Genomic DNA, 13,597 nt, shown 5'->3' with positions numbered 1-13,597 from the left:
AAAGAGTGTTGAATTTTGTCAGATGCTTCCTCTGTACATTGAGATGATCATTTGGCTTTTGTCCTCTGTTCTTGGGTGTGTTATATTGTTTGATTCATATGCTGAACCAACCTTGCATTCCTGGGATAAATCCCACTTAGTCATAGTGTATGATTCTTTATATGCTTCTGGATTCATTTTGCTAGGGTTTTGTTGCAGATTGTTGCATCTATATTCATAAGGAATATTGATCTGTAGTTTTCTTGTGATGTCTGTCTGGTTTTGGTATCAGGTAATCCTGGCCTCATAGAATGAATTGGGAAGTGTTGCTTCCTCCTCCTCCTCCTCTTCTCCTTCTTTTTCCTTTTTTTGTTTTTTGTTTTTTTTGAAGTTTGAAAAGCATTGGTTCATGATATACTTTTATTCAAGGAAAAATAATATCTGCTCACTTCAGGTGCCCAAGGGACCATTCAGAACCTTGAACCTTGACTTTAGTGGGTATTGGCCTTGTGTTATTGATGAGCTTTTTTCCGATTTTATCCCAGTGAGGATGGGAGGTTGCCAGACTCTTTCACAAGTATTAATCCCAGTAGTTTCCAGTGTAATTCTGGTTGTTTGCCATCCTCAACAGTATTGTGAGAGCCTGTCTTCTGGAACCTGTCATCTTAAAGGAGTGCTTTATAGCTGGCCTTAGAGACAGTGAAAAAAATTCAAAGATGATCTCTAAGAAGTTATTTTGGTAGCTTTTTATTTTATTGATGCTGTGCAGAGCAGACCTGAAAATACCTTTCATTTTTTCTTGCATTTTCAACATTAGAAACAGCTATTTTAGCTGTTTCTCAGGATCATTCTGTGGAAATATCTCATTGATTCCTTTGTCATCGAAAACTATACAATTTTATCACTCAAAGCCACAGTGAAAGCAAGAGGCATGGTCCTCAAACCACCACTGGGCATCTTTCTAAGCCCCCTTGTGATGCAGCCCTCTTCTCACACACAGGTACCACGTACACAGACTTCTCGGCCGGAATCTCCAGGGATGACCAGCCCCTCCCCGCGCATCCAGATAATCTCCACTGATTCTGCGGTAGCCTCACCTCAGCGCATTCAGGTACCTGCACCAGTCCCACTTGGTTCCAGCCACCTGCCTGAGGGCAGACCTGCCTTCCCTGAATCGTTTCTGAAAACAAACCTGCCTAAGGGTTTCACTAAGGAGCTGTGCTTCTTAGGCATCAAGTATAGTACAATCTCATTTATTTTTTAAAAGATAAAAGAAGAAAGATTTTACATTTACTAAGCTGACTTACTTTTAATCTAAAAGTCTGAACTGTCGCTTCCAACTATTGGAATGAAGTACCATTTATTACTTTTGTGCTTCAAAATTGAGAGCTAGTATGTCTTAGTAGTTAAGAGTGTGGACCTCCACTTGAAGTCAAATCCAGTGCCCCATTTTATGGCTCTTCTAATGTCTCACTTTTTTCATTTAGAAAATGTACATAGTAGTAGTACTTACCTCATGAGGTTATTAGGAAGAATCAGTGAATATTGCTTGTAAAATGCTTGAAACGGTGCTTGGCACATAATAACATTCGGTATGTACTAATTATCTATAATAACTATTATTGCTAGTATTGTTGTTATTGTTAACTAATTGATGATATTCACTTAGGGGAAGTTTAGTCTTCCCAGGGCTCTGAACCTGCCTCTTTCCCACTGAACAAAGAGAAGGTACATGTATCATGATCAACAAGCAAGAAGAAGGGAAAATTATTGATGACACACATACATTAAAGATTCATATACACTACCAAACGTAAAATAGATGGCTAGTGGGAAGCAGCCGCATAGCACAGGGAGATCAGCTCGGTGCTTTGTGACCACCTAGAGGGGTGGGATAGGGAGGGTGGGAGGGAGGGAGACGCAAGAGGGAAGAGATAGGGGAATGTATGTATATGTATAACTGATTCACTTTGTTATAAAGCAGAAACTAACCCACCATTGTAAAACAATTATACTCCAATAAAGATGTTTAAAAAAAAAAGAGATTCATAGTTATCTCAAAAGGCCAAACCAAAACACATGCACAGAAATGAACGGCAGAAAAAACTCTAGTTATGTAACGTAAGTTTGAGAGAATAGCAGGTGGACAGGTATTTGAGTGAATAAGTAAAGGATTGCTTTCATTTACAGTTTCTTTATTTTAAAACTCAGTATTAAGTGAGTAGTATGCTGTAATAAGTAGATGACTTCCATAGTGTTCACCCATTCTTAAAAGTGATTTTATGGATTATTATAAACTAAGCATAGAAGAGTTCTAATAAGTAAAGTGAAATGAGTTGTTAAAAATTATATTTCCGTCATGTCTGTATTACATAATATTTTATCATAAATACCAAAGTTCATACACTTCTTAACTTCACACCAAGTAGGAAACACATATCTGAGTGTCTAGAAATTCAGAAGTAATTGGTCCAACGTTAATGAGATTTTACTGTTCCTCAGAATTAGAAACTTTATATAGCTAAGTTATTTTTTTCTCTTTTGCTTTGTTCTTATTTGCTGATTGTGACTTGAAAATGAGTCCTTTATAGTTTTATGCAGCAGGTGTTAGGATCCTGCCTACATAACTCTCCCAACTCTAACTAACTAGGAACTAACTTTGTACATTTAACCATGGATGTTATATTATGGTTTCACAACCATCTGAGGGCAGATGAGACATAGAAAGTTCTTCCAGAAAACTCCATCGATAGCTAGTTTGTGTTTCAAGAGAGGGTATACAGCCCCCTGTATTGGTATAAGAAGGATCTTTCTGTTTTCCTGAGGGGTATTCAGGCATCCCATTCCATACAGTGGGGCTGTTCCCATGCCCTGGTGCTTGGCCCATGGTTCCACCACTGTCCTGGCTACAATGCAGTAAGATTCTTGAGCAGCAGTCTTGTAGAATAGATCTTTGGTGTTGAGCTTTCAGTTTCTCTAGGGAAGACAACCCATTAGCATGAGTTTTATGTAAAGTAAGTATAGTTGAAAATCTTTCCATTGTGCACTGTCAATAAAATTAGACATACCTTGGGACTTCCCTGGCGGTCCAATGGTTAAGACTCCATGCTTCCACTGCAGGGGACACGAGTTCGATCCTTGGTTGGGGAACTAAGATCCCGCATGCTGTGCTGTGGGGCAAAAAAAAAAAAAAAAAAAAAGGGACCTACCTCGGTGCAACAGAACTGACTGTTTTTCAAGATTTGGTTTTTTTGAAGGAAAGTTATTGGTCATGGGTTGGTTTCTGGGTTCTTGATGTTGGTGCTATGGCTTTGATGAAGTTTTCATTTCTAGCCCTGACTTCAGTGATGGATCTCTGATCCCCTGAGGTGTGGGGAAAGAATACATTTTCTGATATTTTAATGAATAACAGTGCTCTGAACTCAAATAGTGACTTGTGTGATAAGGTTGGGAGGGAAAGATTATTCAGTAAGGATGGCAAGCTATGCAACACTTAGGAGCTTTGGCTCTGAATGGAACAGATTTTAGGGTCAAATCTTGCTTCCACTCAGCACTGTGACCCTGGGAAACGTTTCTGTAACATCTATAATTGTAAAGTGACAGCAGTAACAGTACCTGTTTTATAGGATTGTAAAAGGATTAAGAGATACTGCCTATAAAGCTGTAGGAAGTAGATGTCAATAAATGTTAGCATCTGTGTTATATAATTTTTTAATGTTTTATTTTCATATAAGTTCAAACTTAAGGAAAATAATACATATAAATCCTGTGTCCCCTTTACACGGATTCGCCAGTTGTTGCCGTAACATTCTGAATGTATGTATAATGTGTTTTTTTCTGAATCATTTGAGAATAAAGTGGAGACATACGCCTCTTTGCCCTGGATACTTCAGCATGTATTTTCTCTTACATAATTACAATACAGTTATCAAAATCAGTAAATTTAATATTGAATCATGCCATTATCTAGTCCATAGTCCAAAATTTCATCAGTTTTCCCAATTAAATCCTTTTTAACTGTTTTTCCCATTCCAGGATTTATTTTTATTTTTAATAATGATAGCAAAAATTAAGGTGTCAGTCAACACAAGCCCAACATATCTAGTTGTGCAGACCAACAGAGGGCTGATCTGATGATGGACTTGTGTTCATCAGTATAATGTCATCCTAATGTCTGCAAAAGGGCTTTGGGGCCAAGTGCGAAGGGTAGTGGTCCTCAGAGCAGGAGAGGTAGCCTTGTGACTGGGGATGAGAGCTGTTGTTTTTTGGGGTACAGACGTCTAGGGCAGAAACTATGGGAGGAAGGAGATGGAGATAAGAAAAGCTGTAGGAGAACACCCGCTTGTCTGAAAATGAAGCTTAGTCGGAGCCATGCCATCACAAAATCTAGCTTCTCAGTAAATTTCATGGGTTTTCATCATATGTAGTCTTTTTAGGCCAGTGGTTTTCAAACTGTGTTCTTTACTGTTTCCCAGATTACACAAACATTACGTTCAAATTTCATTTTTTAGTCCAGCTTTCAAAGCAATTAAAGTAGATTAAAAGAAAAATACACTTGAACGTGTCATATACCAAATTTGACATGCTGGAGGTCACTGGTGCACTCACTTGTAATCTGTGTTCATTCTCTTTGGGGCGGATCTTGGCTTAAACCTTCTTTTGCCATCTCCGTGGATTTTAAGGTTTTCCAGAGCTATTCCTCCACACTCCCCATTTCACATTTATGTTTTCAGGAGAGCATAATTATACTCATTGTTTGACTGAAGGAAATGTTTAAATTTGAGCTTATAAAATACATTTATATAATACAGTGCTTTTTTGTCTACTTTATTTTTTGAGGTTTCACATGTTACTAGAAAAGACTTCTGCTGTTTATATGTTTTTTAAAAGTTTGAAATCCTTATTACATTCCCCAGGGGACTGCATCTTGGGCTCTTGTAGCATCCTCCTTCCCTAGGTCTCTCTTCTACCAGCTCTTTATTTCTGCACATCCTTCTTGAGCAGCCAGTACCTGTTCTCTCTCCTTTCTCCATCCGCTACCATCTGATATTTCCTTTCTTGCTCTGATATTCTAGTGGCCCCTCTCAGGTACTTGTAGGAGTTGTCTGTTTGTATGTGCTGACTGGGTACTAGTTGCACACTGTAACAAAGTCACACCATACAGAGTAAAAGACGAGTCTCCCTCCCTCCCTCTTCGTGGAGTCACTCATGTCTCTCCCAAGAAAAGCTACTGTTACCATATTGCATATTCATTCTTTCAGAGATGGGCTCTGCATCTACACCTGCAAGCATACATGTAAACAATACAGCATATTTTTACACTCCTGTCGACATTCTGCCCACACTGCTCTGGACTTCACTCTCTTTTGGAGGTATTTCCCTGTGGTACAAATAAGCTGCCTCTTCCTCTTGAGTGGCGGTTTGATATCCCATTTTTTGGATGCTGTAATAAATAACCTTTTACCTGCTTAATTTAGGACATGTGAGAGTATTTCTGTAGGATCAGTTCCTCAAAGTAGGATTGCTGGAAGAGTGTGTCATGTGTAGTTTGTTCATTTTGTTTGTTTGTTTTTTTAAGAAGGAATGTTATCTTTTATTTAGTTAGTTAGATTTGGCTGCGTTGGGTCTTCGTTGCTGCACGGGTCCCCCTCTAGCCGCAGCCAGCAGGGGCCACTCCTCACCGCGGTGTGCGGGCCTCTCATCGTGGTGGCCTGTTGTTGTGGAGCACGGGCTCTAGGCGCACCGGCTCAGTAGTTGTGGCTCACGGGCTCTAGAGCACAGGCTCAGTAGTTGTGACGCACGGGCTCAGCTGCTCCACAGCATGTGGGATCTTCCCAGAAGAGGGATCAAACCCGTGTCCCCGGCATTGGCATGTGGACTCAGAACCACTGTGCCACCAGGGAAGTCCCTTATGTGTAGTTTTGACAATAGTTGCCAGACTGCCTTCCAAAGAGGTTCCACCAACTTATACTCCCACCAGCCTGGTATGAGAGTGCCCGTTTCCTTACACACTCAGCTATATATTTTGATATATATATGTGTGTGTTGATACATATATTTGTGGCCCAGAATGTGGTCTGTCTTAGTGAATGTTCCATGCAGGCTTGAGAAGAGTGTATATTCTGCTGTTGCTAGATGGATGATTTTACACATGTCAGTTATATCAAGGGCGTTGATAGTGCTCCTCAGGTCAACTATATCCTTATGGATTTTCTGCCTGCTTGATCTGTCAGTTGCTGACAGAGGAGTGATGATAACTCCAACTATAATGGTTGATTACTCTATTTCTTTTCAGCAGTCCTATCAGTTTTGTTTTTTTAAATTTTATTTATTTATTTATGGCTGGGTCTTCTTTCCTGCGCACAGGCTTTCTCTTGTTGCGGTGAGCGGGGGCTACTCTTCGTTGCGGTGTGCAGGCTTCTCATTGTGGTGGCTTCTTCTGTTGTGGAGCACGGGCTCTAGGCGCACAGGCTTCAGTAGTTGTGGTGCGCAGGCTCAGTAGTTGTGGCGCACGGGCTTAGTTGCTCTGTGGCATTTGGGATCTTCCTGAACCAGGGCTCGAACCTGTGTCCCCTGCATTGGCAGGCAGGTTCTTAACCACTGCGCCACCAGGGAATCCCCTTAAAGGTCTTTTGGCCATTCACTTGGAAGTGATGATGTGCTGGGACTGGTGTCCAGCCTGTGGCTCTCTGGTCTTGCATTCACTGGGCCCTCAGCCTGCAACCCACTCTGTCACAGCTCTGCATGGCTTCCTCTCTTGCCTCATTTGGGTCTTTGTCCACCGTCACTCCCTCAGAGAGGTCTTTGCTCTTGAAGCTGCCCCCCTGCCTCCTTCCCCATGTCGTGTTCTGTCCATTACCCTGCTTTTTTGTTTCCTCTGTGTTTCCTTCCTGCCTCTTCATGGCAGGGTACACAGTCTGTCTTTCCTTTAGCAGGCGAGCTCCCCACCGTGTTCACACTTCCATCTCTAATACCGAGAATAGTGCTGGTCACCTAGTGGGTGCCCAGTAAACACGTGTTAAGTAATTGACTCTTTCCTTGCTTGTGTCATTTTCTTTTGAACCTACCAGCATCGTTGGATTTTCCGTATTGGACTGTTGGCAAAGCCGAAGGACTCTGTGTGAGTTTGCTGTCTGAACCTTGGGATGCCATGACCCAAAGCAGTTCTATCAAGAGGTGGCGCAGATTCCAGGCATGTTGTCCATAAATGTGCTGTAGGGAGCTGGGGTACAATCAGAGACACAGTATGTCTCCCCTTCCCAAGGCCCAGCGTATGCACCGCAAGAGTCCTGTCTGCAGTGAGGGCCTGCTGGGGGTCCTCAGGTTGGGCACTTGCCCTGGAAGAGAGACAGGAACGGGCTAGAACAGCTTCAAAGAACTTCACGAGCAGGAATAAGAAAAGTCGCTCTTACGTAGCAGCTATCTCAATTGTGACTGATGCACTTAGGCAGGGATGCAGGGAAGAGGTGAGCTATGGCAGTGGGGCGCATGACTGGTGGCCGTCCCTGGAGAAATGAGGCTCAGGGCTTCTCCGGAGTCAGCGCCCACTGCCTCCAGGGCTTCCACAGTCTTTTATTCACATCTTCTCTCCATGTGCCAGGCCCTGTGCTGGCCCTGGGGATGCAGCCCTGAAACAGGTGTTATCTCTATGCTTAGAGACCTCAGAGTCAAGAGGTGGGAGAAGTTGGATGTGTGTCAGCAAGGGACTCCCTGCATTCTGTCACTGCAAGGCAGAATTATTTATAGGACCTTACCTTCAGAAATAGCCATTTAAAGCAGCCATTCTCAGGTTTTGGGGTTTCAAAAAGTTAGGGTAGGGAATTCCCTGGCGGTCCAGTGGTTAGGGCTCCACGCTTCCACTGCAGCGGGCCTGGATTCGGTCCCCTGGTCAGGGTACTAAGATCCCGCATGCCGTGCAGCACGGCCCAAAAAAAAAAAAAAGTTAGGGTTGCCCACATTTCTTATTATGCCTAGGACAAGAATTTTTTTTTCTTTTTTTTTTTAGTTAAACCTATCATCTACTACTTATTACTGTCTTCATTTCATAACAGAAAGGGCCTTTCTTTGTCCAGGTTTGTTGAACTATAATTGATATGCAGCACTAAGTTTCAGGTATAGAACATAATAACTTGATTTACATATGTTGTGAAATGATTGCCACAAGTTTAGTTAACATTCACCATCTCATATACATGTAGAAAAAAGAAAAAGGAAAAAAAGTGTTTTTTTCCTTGTGATGAGAACTCTAAGGATTTACTCTCCGGACACCTTCAAGTTGACCACCTTCATACAGTTTCCCTTCCCTCCACTTCCAAAGGGCATTTTAATTCTAAAAGTAGGAGGGATGATATCATCCTAGAATAAAATTAGCTGTATGAAAACCAGTTTCTGAAAAGCTCCCTGTTGTTTTCTCTTTCCCATTTCACCGGCACTGGTGAAACTGTCCTGGACCAGCACTGACTCCAGGCCGGCGTTGGCAGCCACTGCACATGCTCCGTGAGAGCAGCCTCCGTGTTGTGTCTTGTAGATCGTGACAGACCAGCAGACAGGACAGAAGATCCAGATAGTCACCGCAGTGGACGCCTCCGGATCCCCCAAGCAGCAGTTCATCCTGACCAGCCCAGATGGAGCTGGAACTGGGAAGGTGATCCTGGCTTCCCCGGAGACCTCCAGTGCCAAGCAGCTCATATTCACCACCTCGGACAACCTCGTCCCTGGCAGGATCCAGGTAAGACCTGTTGACAGGTGTTTGTTTCAGCACTTCTGCTACTGCACTTGTTCTTGACTCTTACCTCTAGGAGGCCAAATCCATCTCTAGTAGGTCCTTTGGGGACCTGCAAACATGGTGGGTTGCTGCCCCGGCTAAAGTAAAAAACCAGCAAATGAGTGGCAAGGCCGAGAAGGCAGCCGCTGCAGTGCTCAGATGGATGGAATTTGAGCTGGCAAATCAGCGGTCCCACAGGAGACCCACCTGAGCAGTTGGCATTAGCCACTGGAGAATGGTTCTCAACCAAGGCCACGTGGCGGCAGCCCTTGGCCTGTGATGCTTTAGGGGCACCACCAAGGGCTGACCACAGTCAGATGAGGACCGACTTGTTCTAACTCTTACCTTGTACTGGCCCGGCTCTTTATTCTGATCTTGTTCCTGTGAACTGCTGCCTGTGGGCCCCTCCGTTCTGCCCTGGTTCTCCCTCCTCTGGCAGGCGGGATGGGGTTGGGGCAGGTACAGGAAGGCGGAGAGCAAGGGCTGGAAGAAGAGCAGGGTTGTTGGGAAGCATTGAACTTCCAAGTCCAACACTCAGAGAAGCAGGGACTCAAGACCAGGGTCCCATGGTGGCCAAGCATGGAGCATGTTTAGTCCAGGTCAGGGTGCAATCCATGGTCTTGTTTGGTTCTGGTTTTTAAGTTTTTAAAAAATTTGTGGTAACATATAACACTTACTATCTTAATAGTTTTTAGGTGTCCAGTTCAGGGGCATTAAGGACATGCACACTGTTGTGCAGCCATCACCACCACCCATCCCCAGAACTCTTCATCTTCCCAAACTGAAACTCTGTCCCCACTGAACAACTCCCGTTCCCCACCCCTCAGCCCCTGGCTACCACTATTCCACTTCCTATGGGTCTGACTACTCTAGGGACCTCACATAAGTCAAATCCTGTAATATTTGTCCTTTTGTGACTGGCTAATTTCACTGAGCACAATGTCCTCAAGGTTCATCTGTGTTTTGTCTTATGTGTCAGAATTTCCTTCATTTTAAAGGCTGAATAATATTCCACTGTATGTATAGACCACGCTTGGTTTTTCCATTCATCTGTCAGGGGACACTTGGGTTGCTTCGACCTTTACTGTGAATAATGCTGCTAAGAATCCATGCGTATTGCAGGGAGATTTCTACTATGGAGAAAATTCAGGAAGGAAAGGGTTTTTTTCCTTCCACTGGAGCTGGGTTCAGAACACCAATATGTTCAGACATATGTTGAGACACCTCATAATGCCATTAGTAAATACTTCCTAGTGTACATTCTGATCATCTGGAATCAGAGTTCCTCCCTGCTTGCTTCGACTCCTTGTTTTTGAAAGGATGGCTGGTGATTCTGTTGCATGTCTTATAAGAGGTCATTGCACATAATGATTTCTGTATATATTCTCACTGTACATAAATCATTTTAAGGCTTATTGTTAGTACATGATTTAATAACAGCTATTTTTCACTTTTTCATGTTGAAACCAGTTACATTACTCTTCAGATAAGCAGCACTGTGGGTCACCTAGAAAGTCACCTACAAATGAAAGAGAAATAGCAGGTTTCAGAGGCCACCTATCCTAGTCCCTCCACTGCCAGCTGCCTGACGAGAGAGCTAGTTATTTAGTCAGTAAAGCGTAATTACTTTTCTGCCAAGTAAACCTCTCTGTGTACTTTCAAGCTGTTTCATGAGAATAGAGAAGCAACCAACAAGACCTTGAGTATCTTCACGTTGGAGTATCCGCCTGTGAGTCCCCACACGGCCCCTAGCCCTAGGTGGTTGGGGTGGCCAGATAGGAGGGTAGGTCCCTGAAAACCAGTGTCTGACCCTGGACAAGCCCACCGCCACCCACCACCGCTCGAGGGGCTTGGTCCAGATGAGCGGCCACGCCATTCCTGGTGGCAGATTCAGTTGTCACGTGCCATTTTCCCAGTTCTGCCCAGAGTTCTTAGAAACCCGAGATTAGGAATTCACAGTTCAACATGACTTTGCTTAGTGCTCTGGGTTTTCATCAGCACTCTGCTTATTTCCTGATTCTTCTTAGATCGTCACGGACTCTGCTTCTGTGGAGCGTCTTCTGGGGAAGGCCGACGTCCAGCGGCCCCAGGTGGTAGAGTACTGTGTGGTGTGTGGCGACAAAGCCTCAGGTGAGTAACCAAAGGCCATGCTGGGTGCACATCAGGGGCCAACATCATGCACCAAATCCGGGGCGGGGGAGGGTTGTAGGTTTCAAAACATGAACTCCACTCTTCTTATTGGGGTGGTGATGTAAATAAGCAAATCAGTTTGTCAGATTATAAGAATCAAAAGGAAAAATCAAGAAATTATTTCTGTGATTTGTAAATCTTGGTTGGGTGTCAATTATTTTTGTACTAGTAAGAAAGAAATTGGGACTTCCCTGGTGGTCCAGTAGTTAGGACTCCACACTTCCACTGCAGGGGGTGGGGGTTCAATCCCTGGTCGGGGAACCAAGATGTCACATGCCACGCACCCGCCCCCCCGAAAAAAGAAAAGAGCAATCATTTCATTAGTCTGGTTAATATCTGCTCAGTTCTTTGCTGTTTCACAAGATGTGTTTGTTGTCTCTCCCTCCCTCGTCCTAACTGTAGCTGCCTCTGTCATGCCCCCACTATAACCCAGTGTGATAAACAGGAGGGGGCATGCGATTCTGGCTGGAGTCCCAGGGTCAGGAAAGGCCTGAAGTCACATTGGTGACCTTGATGGTTGAGTGTGTGCTGTCAGGTAAAGCAGAAGGGTGTTCCAGCTGGCGGGACCAGGGCCTGGAGAGTTTAACATCCATACCCACCATGTCTCTGGGGAAGCACTCCTGGGCTTCCATGGTTAGGAGGTGGGTACAAGGAGACGAAAGAAGATGTCTGGCCCCAAAGCTCAGGCTTCAGCCTCTGCTAACAGTGGGAGCCATAGAGGGTAAGTGATGCTAGGGACACTGACCTGAGTTCTGAGATGACCACTTGGCTCTGCTTTATTCTGTGGTCACTACATTCATAGGAACTTTGGATACTTTGTGGTCCTGGTTTTAAAGAAAAAAAAAAAAAGTGCTGAGCCAAGCCTCTTAAGAGGAAGACAACCCCAGGCAAGCACCAACTGAAGGCCGGAAGCTCCAGCCCCGCCCGCTGATGCCTCAGGTGCTGTGCTCTCGCCCCTTCTCTGAAGCCCTCATCTGCCCCAGCAGGCAGGGGCCAGCGCTGCCTCTGTCCTCATCACCCTTTTGTTCAGATCTCTGGGCACTGGATGTGTTCTTTTCTAGTTGCTTCCTTACAGGCCTGTCTTCCCCTCCAGAATGTGCCCTTTTTTTTAGAGCAGGAACCGTGTCTGACCCCTTCACCTCTATATCCCCATCTTGTTGCTCAGCAAGGAGAGACATTCTGCAAACTTTCGAACAAGTGAATGAAGCATGAGCATAGCAGAGGCCACAGAATCTGCTTGGCTTTCCCTTCTGCGCGTAAAGCTCATGACAGGCTTGCAGTGCCATTGCCTCCAGATATTAGAGATCACTCTAAGGCCTAGAGAGCCCAAGGAAATCCACTGCAAGCAAGGAAGAATGATGTCCACGGAGTCATTTCAGCATGACTCTTCTTAAAGGCACACATAATTGAGACCCTCTAAGTGCAGAGTTGGAGAATGGCTCCACGTGCCAAAGCTTAGGGCTTAGGGCCATGGGTTGCTCTGCAGCTGCCGTCCACAGTGACCCTGTGAACTCTGACCCTGCAGTGTAGTTATGACCCTGGGTTACATGAGACCAAGCCAGGAGAGCTTACGCGAGGACAGTCCCAGCTGGGAACGTGAGGAAGGGTAAACTCACGTGTAGCCTTTTTAATGTGAGAGGGAATTAGAACTTAGAGACCCCCAAAGTAAACAAGCTTAGAAAAAAGAACTGGTGGCCTTCCTTTGGCCTGGGCTCACACAGTCACGCCCCCCACCCTGGGTCAGTCTGGGGCCCAGGACGTGACGCACACAGAGGGAGTAGATGCAGGATGAGACCCTTTGGGCTAACAAAACACAAGCTTGTGTTTGCTCTTTGACACTCTTGACGGGACAGGGGAGCTGAGGGCCTTCACCAGGCAGGTCTGCAGAGCCGGGCCCAGTGAGTACAACAGATGGTGCAGCCCAGCCGTCATCCGCGAGCTCCTGCTGTGCACCCGGAGCACCGAGGTCATGCCATTTACCAGCGGCCACATAACCTGTCTGAGCTTCCATTTGTCCATCATGACCTCACAGGGCTACTTTAAAGATGGTAGAAAAATGTGAAGGCCCTGGGTGCCATGCTTAGCACTCAGGCCTGTGGTTGGCCCATGGCTGCTGGCATCTGACCCTGCACACCAGTCCCCGATAGACTTACCTTTCTCTTTCAGGCCGTCACTATGGGGCTGTCAGTTGTGAAGGTTGCAAAGGTTTCTTCAAAAGGAGCGTAAGGAAAAATCTGACCTACAGCTGCCGGAGCAATCAAGACTGCATCATCAATAAACACCACCGGAACCGCTGTCAGTTTTGCCGGCTGAAAAAATGCTTAGAGATGGGCATGAAGATGGAATGTGAGTAACTATTAAAAAACCACGTGAGTTAATAAGGAGGGTGAAAGTGAGGTTTCCGTGCCTGGCCTTAAAATACTCTTAACAGTATCTGCTGAGGCTTCATTTTGGTTCACCTTCAGGGTCAGCTCAGTGATGCGGTGCTGATACCACTAGGATTGGTTGGTTTCCACAGTGGAAACCTAGTCCAGATAATTTGGGAGGCAGCATGTGGAGTGGGATGAACACAGGCTTTGGGGTAAAGCTGATACCACGTCAGCTCCAGCCCTGCCCCCAGGAGCCGGGAGGCCTTGGGAAGTCATGTGGCCTCTGAGCCACAGG

The 13,597-nt window shown here is 45.1% G+C and overlaps 1 protein-coding gene across 3 annotated transcripts in view; it reads left to right on the top strand.

The window, feature by feature from the left end:
- NR2C2 (nuclear receptor subfamily 2 group C member 2) overlaps positions 1-13,597 on the top strand; it is an 80,007-nt gene that overhangs the window by 51,517 nt on the left and 14,893 nt on the right. Inside the window, exons 1-5 of one of the 3 annotated variants that reach the window (XM_007461572.1) lie at positions 1,019-1,090; positions 1,669-1,713; positions 8,507-8,707; positions 10,771-10,873; positions 13,100-13,279. In XM_007461572.1, the coding sequence (XP_007461634.1) occupies positions 1,019-1,090; positions 1,669-1,713; positions 8,507-8,707; positions 10,771-10,873; positions 13,100-13,279 (601 nt within the window). Of the gene's footprint in view, positions 1-979; positions 1,091-1,668; positions 1,714-8,506; positions 8,708-10,770; positions 10,874-13,099; positions 13,280-13,597 lie in introns of those variants that run through there. The other 2 variants (XM_007461573.1, XM_007461574.1) reach the window with 2 other exon arrangements.

Source organism: Lipotes vexillifer, unplaced genomic scaffold, assembly GCF_000442215.2.
Source record: "Lipotes vexillifer unplaced genomic scaffold, Lipotes_vexillifer_v1.1 scaffold889, whole genome shotgun sequence".
Taxonomy (NCBI): domain Eukaryota; kingdom Metazoa; phylum Chordata; class Mammalia; order Artiodactyla; family Lipotidae; genus Lipotes; species Lipotes vexillifer.
This window is presented reverse-complemented; position numbering and strand designations above follow the sequence as displayed.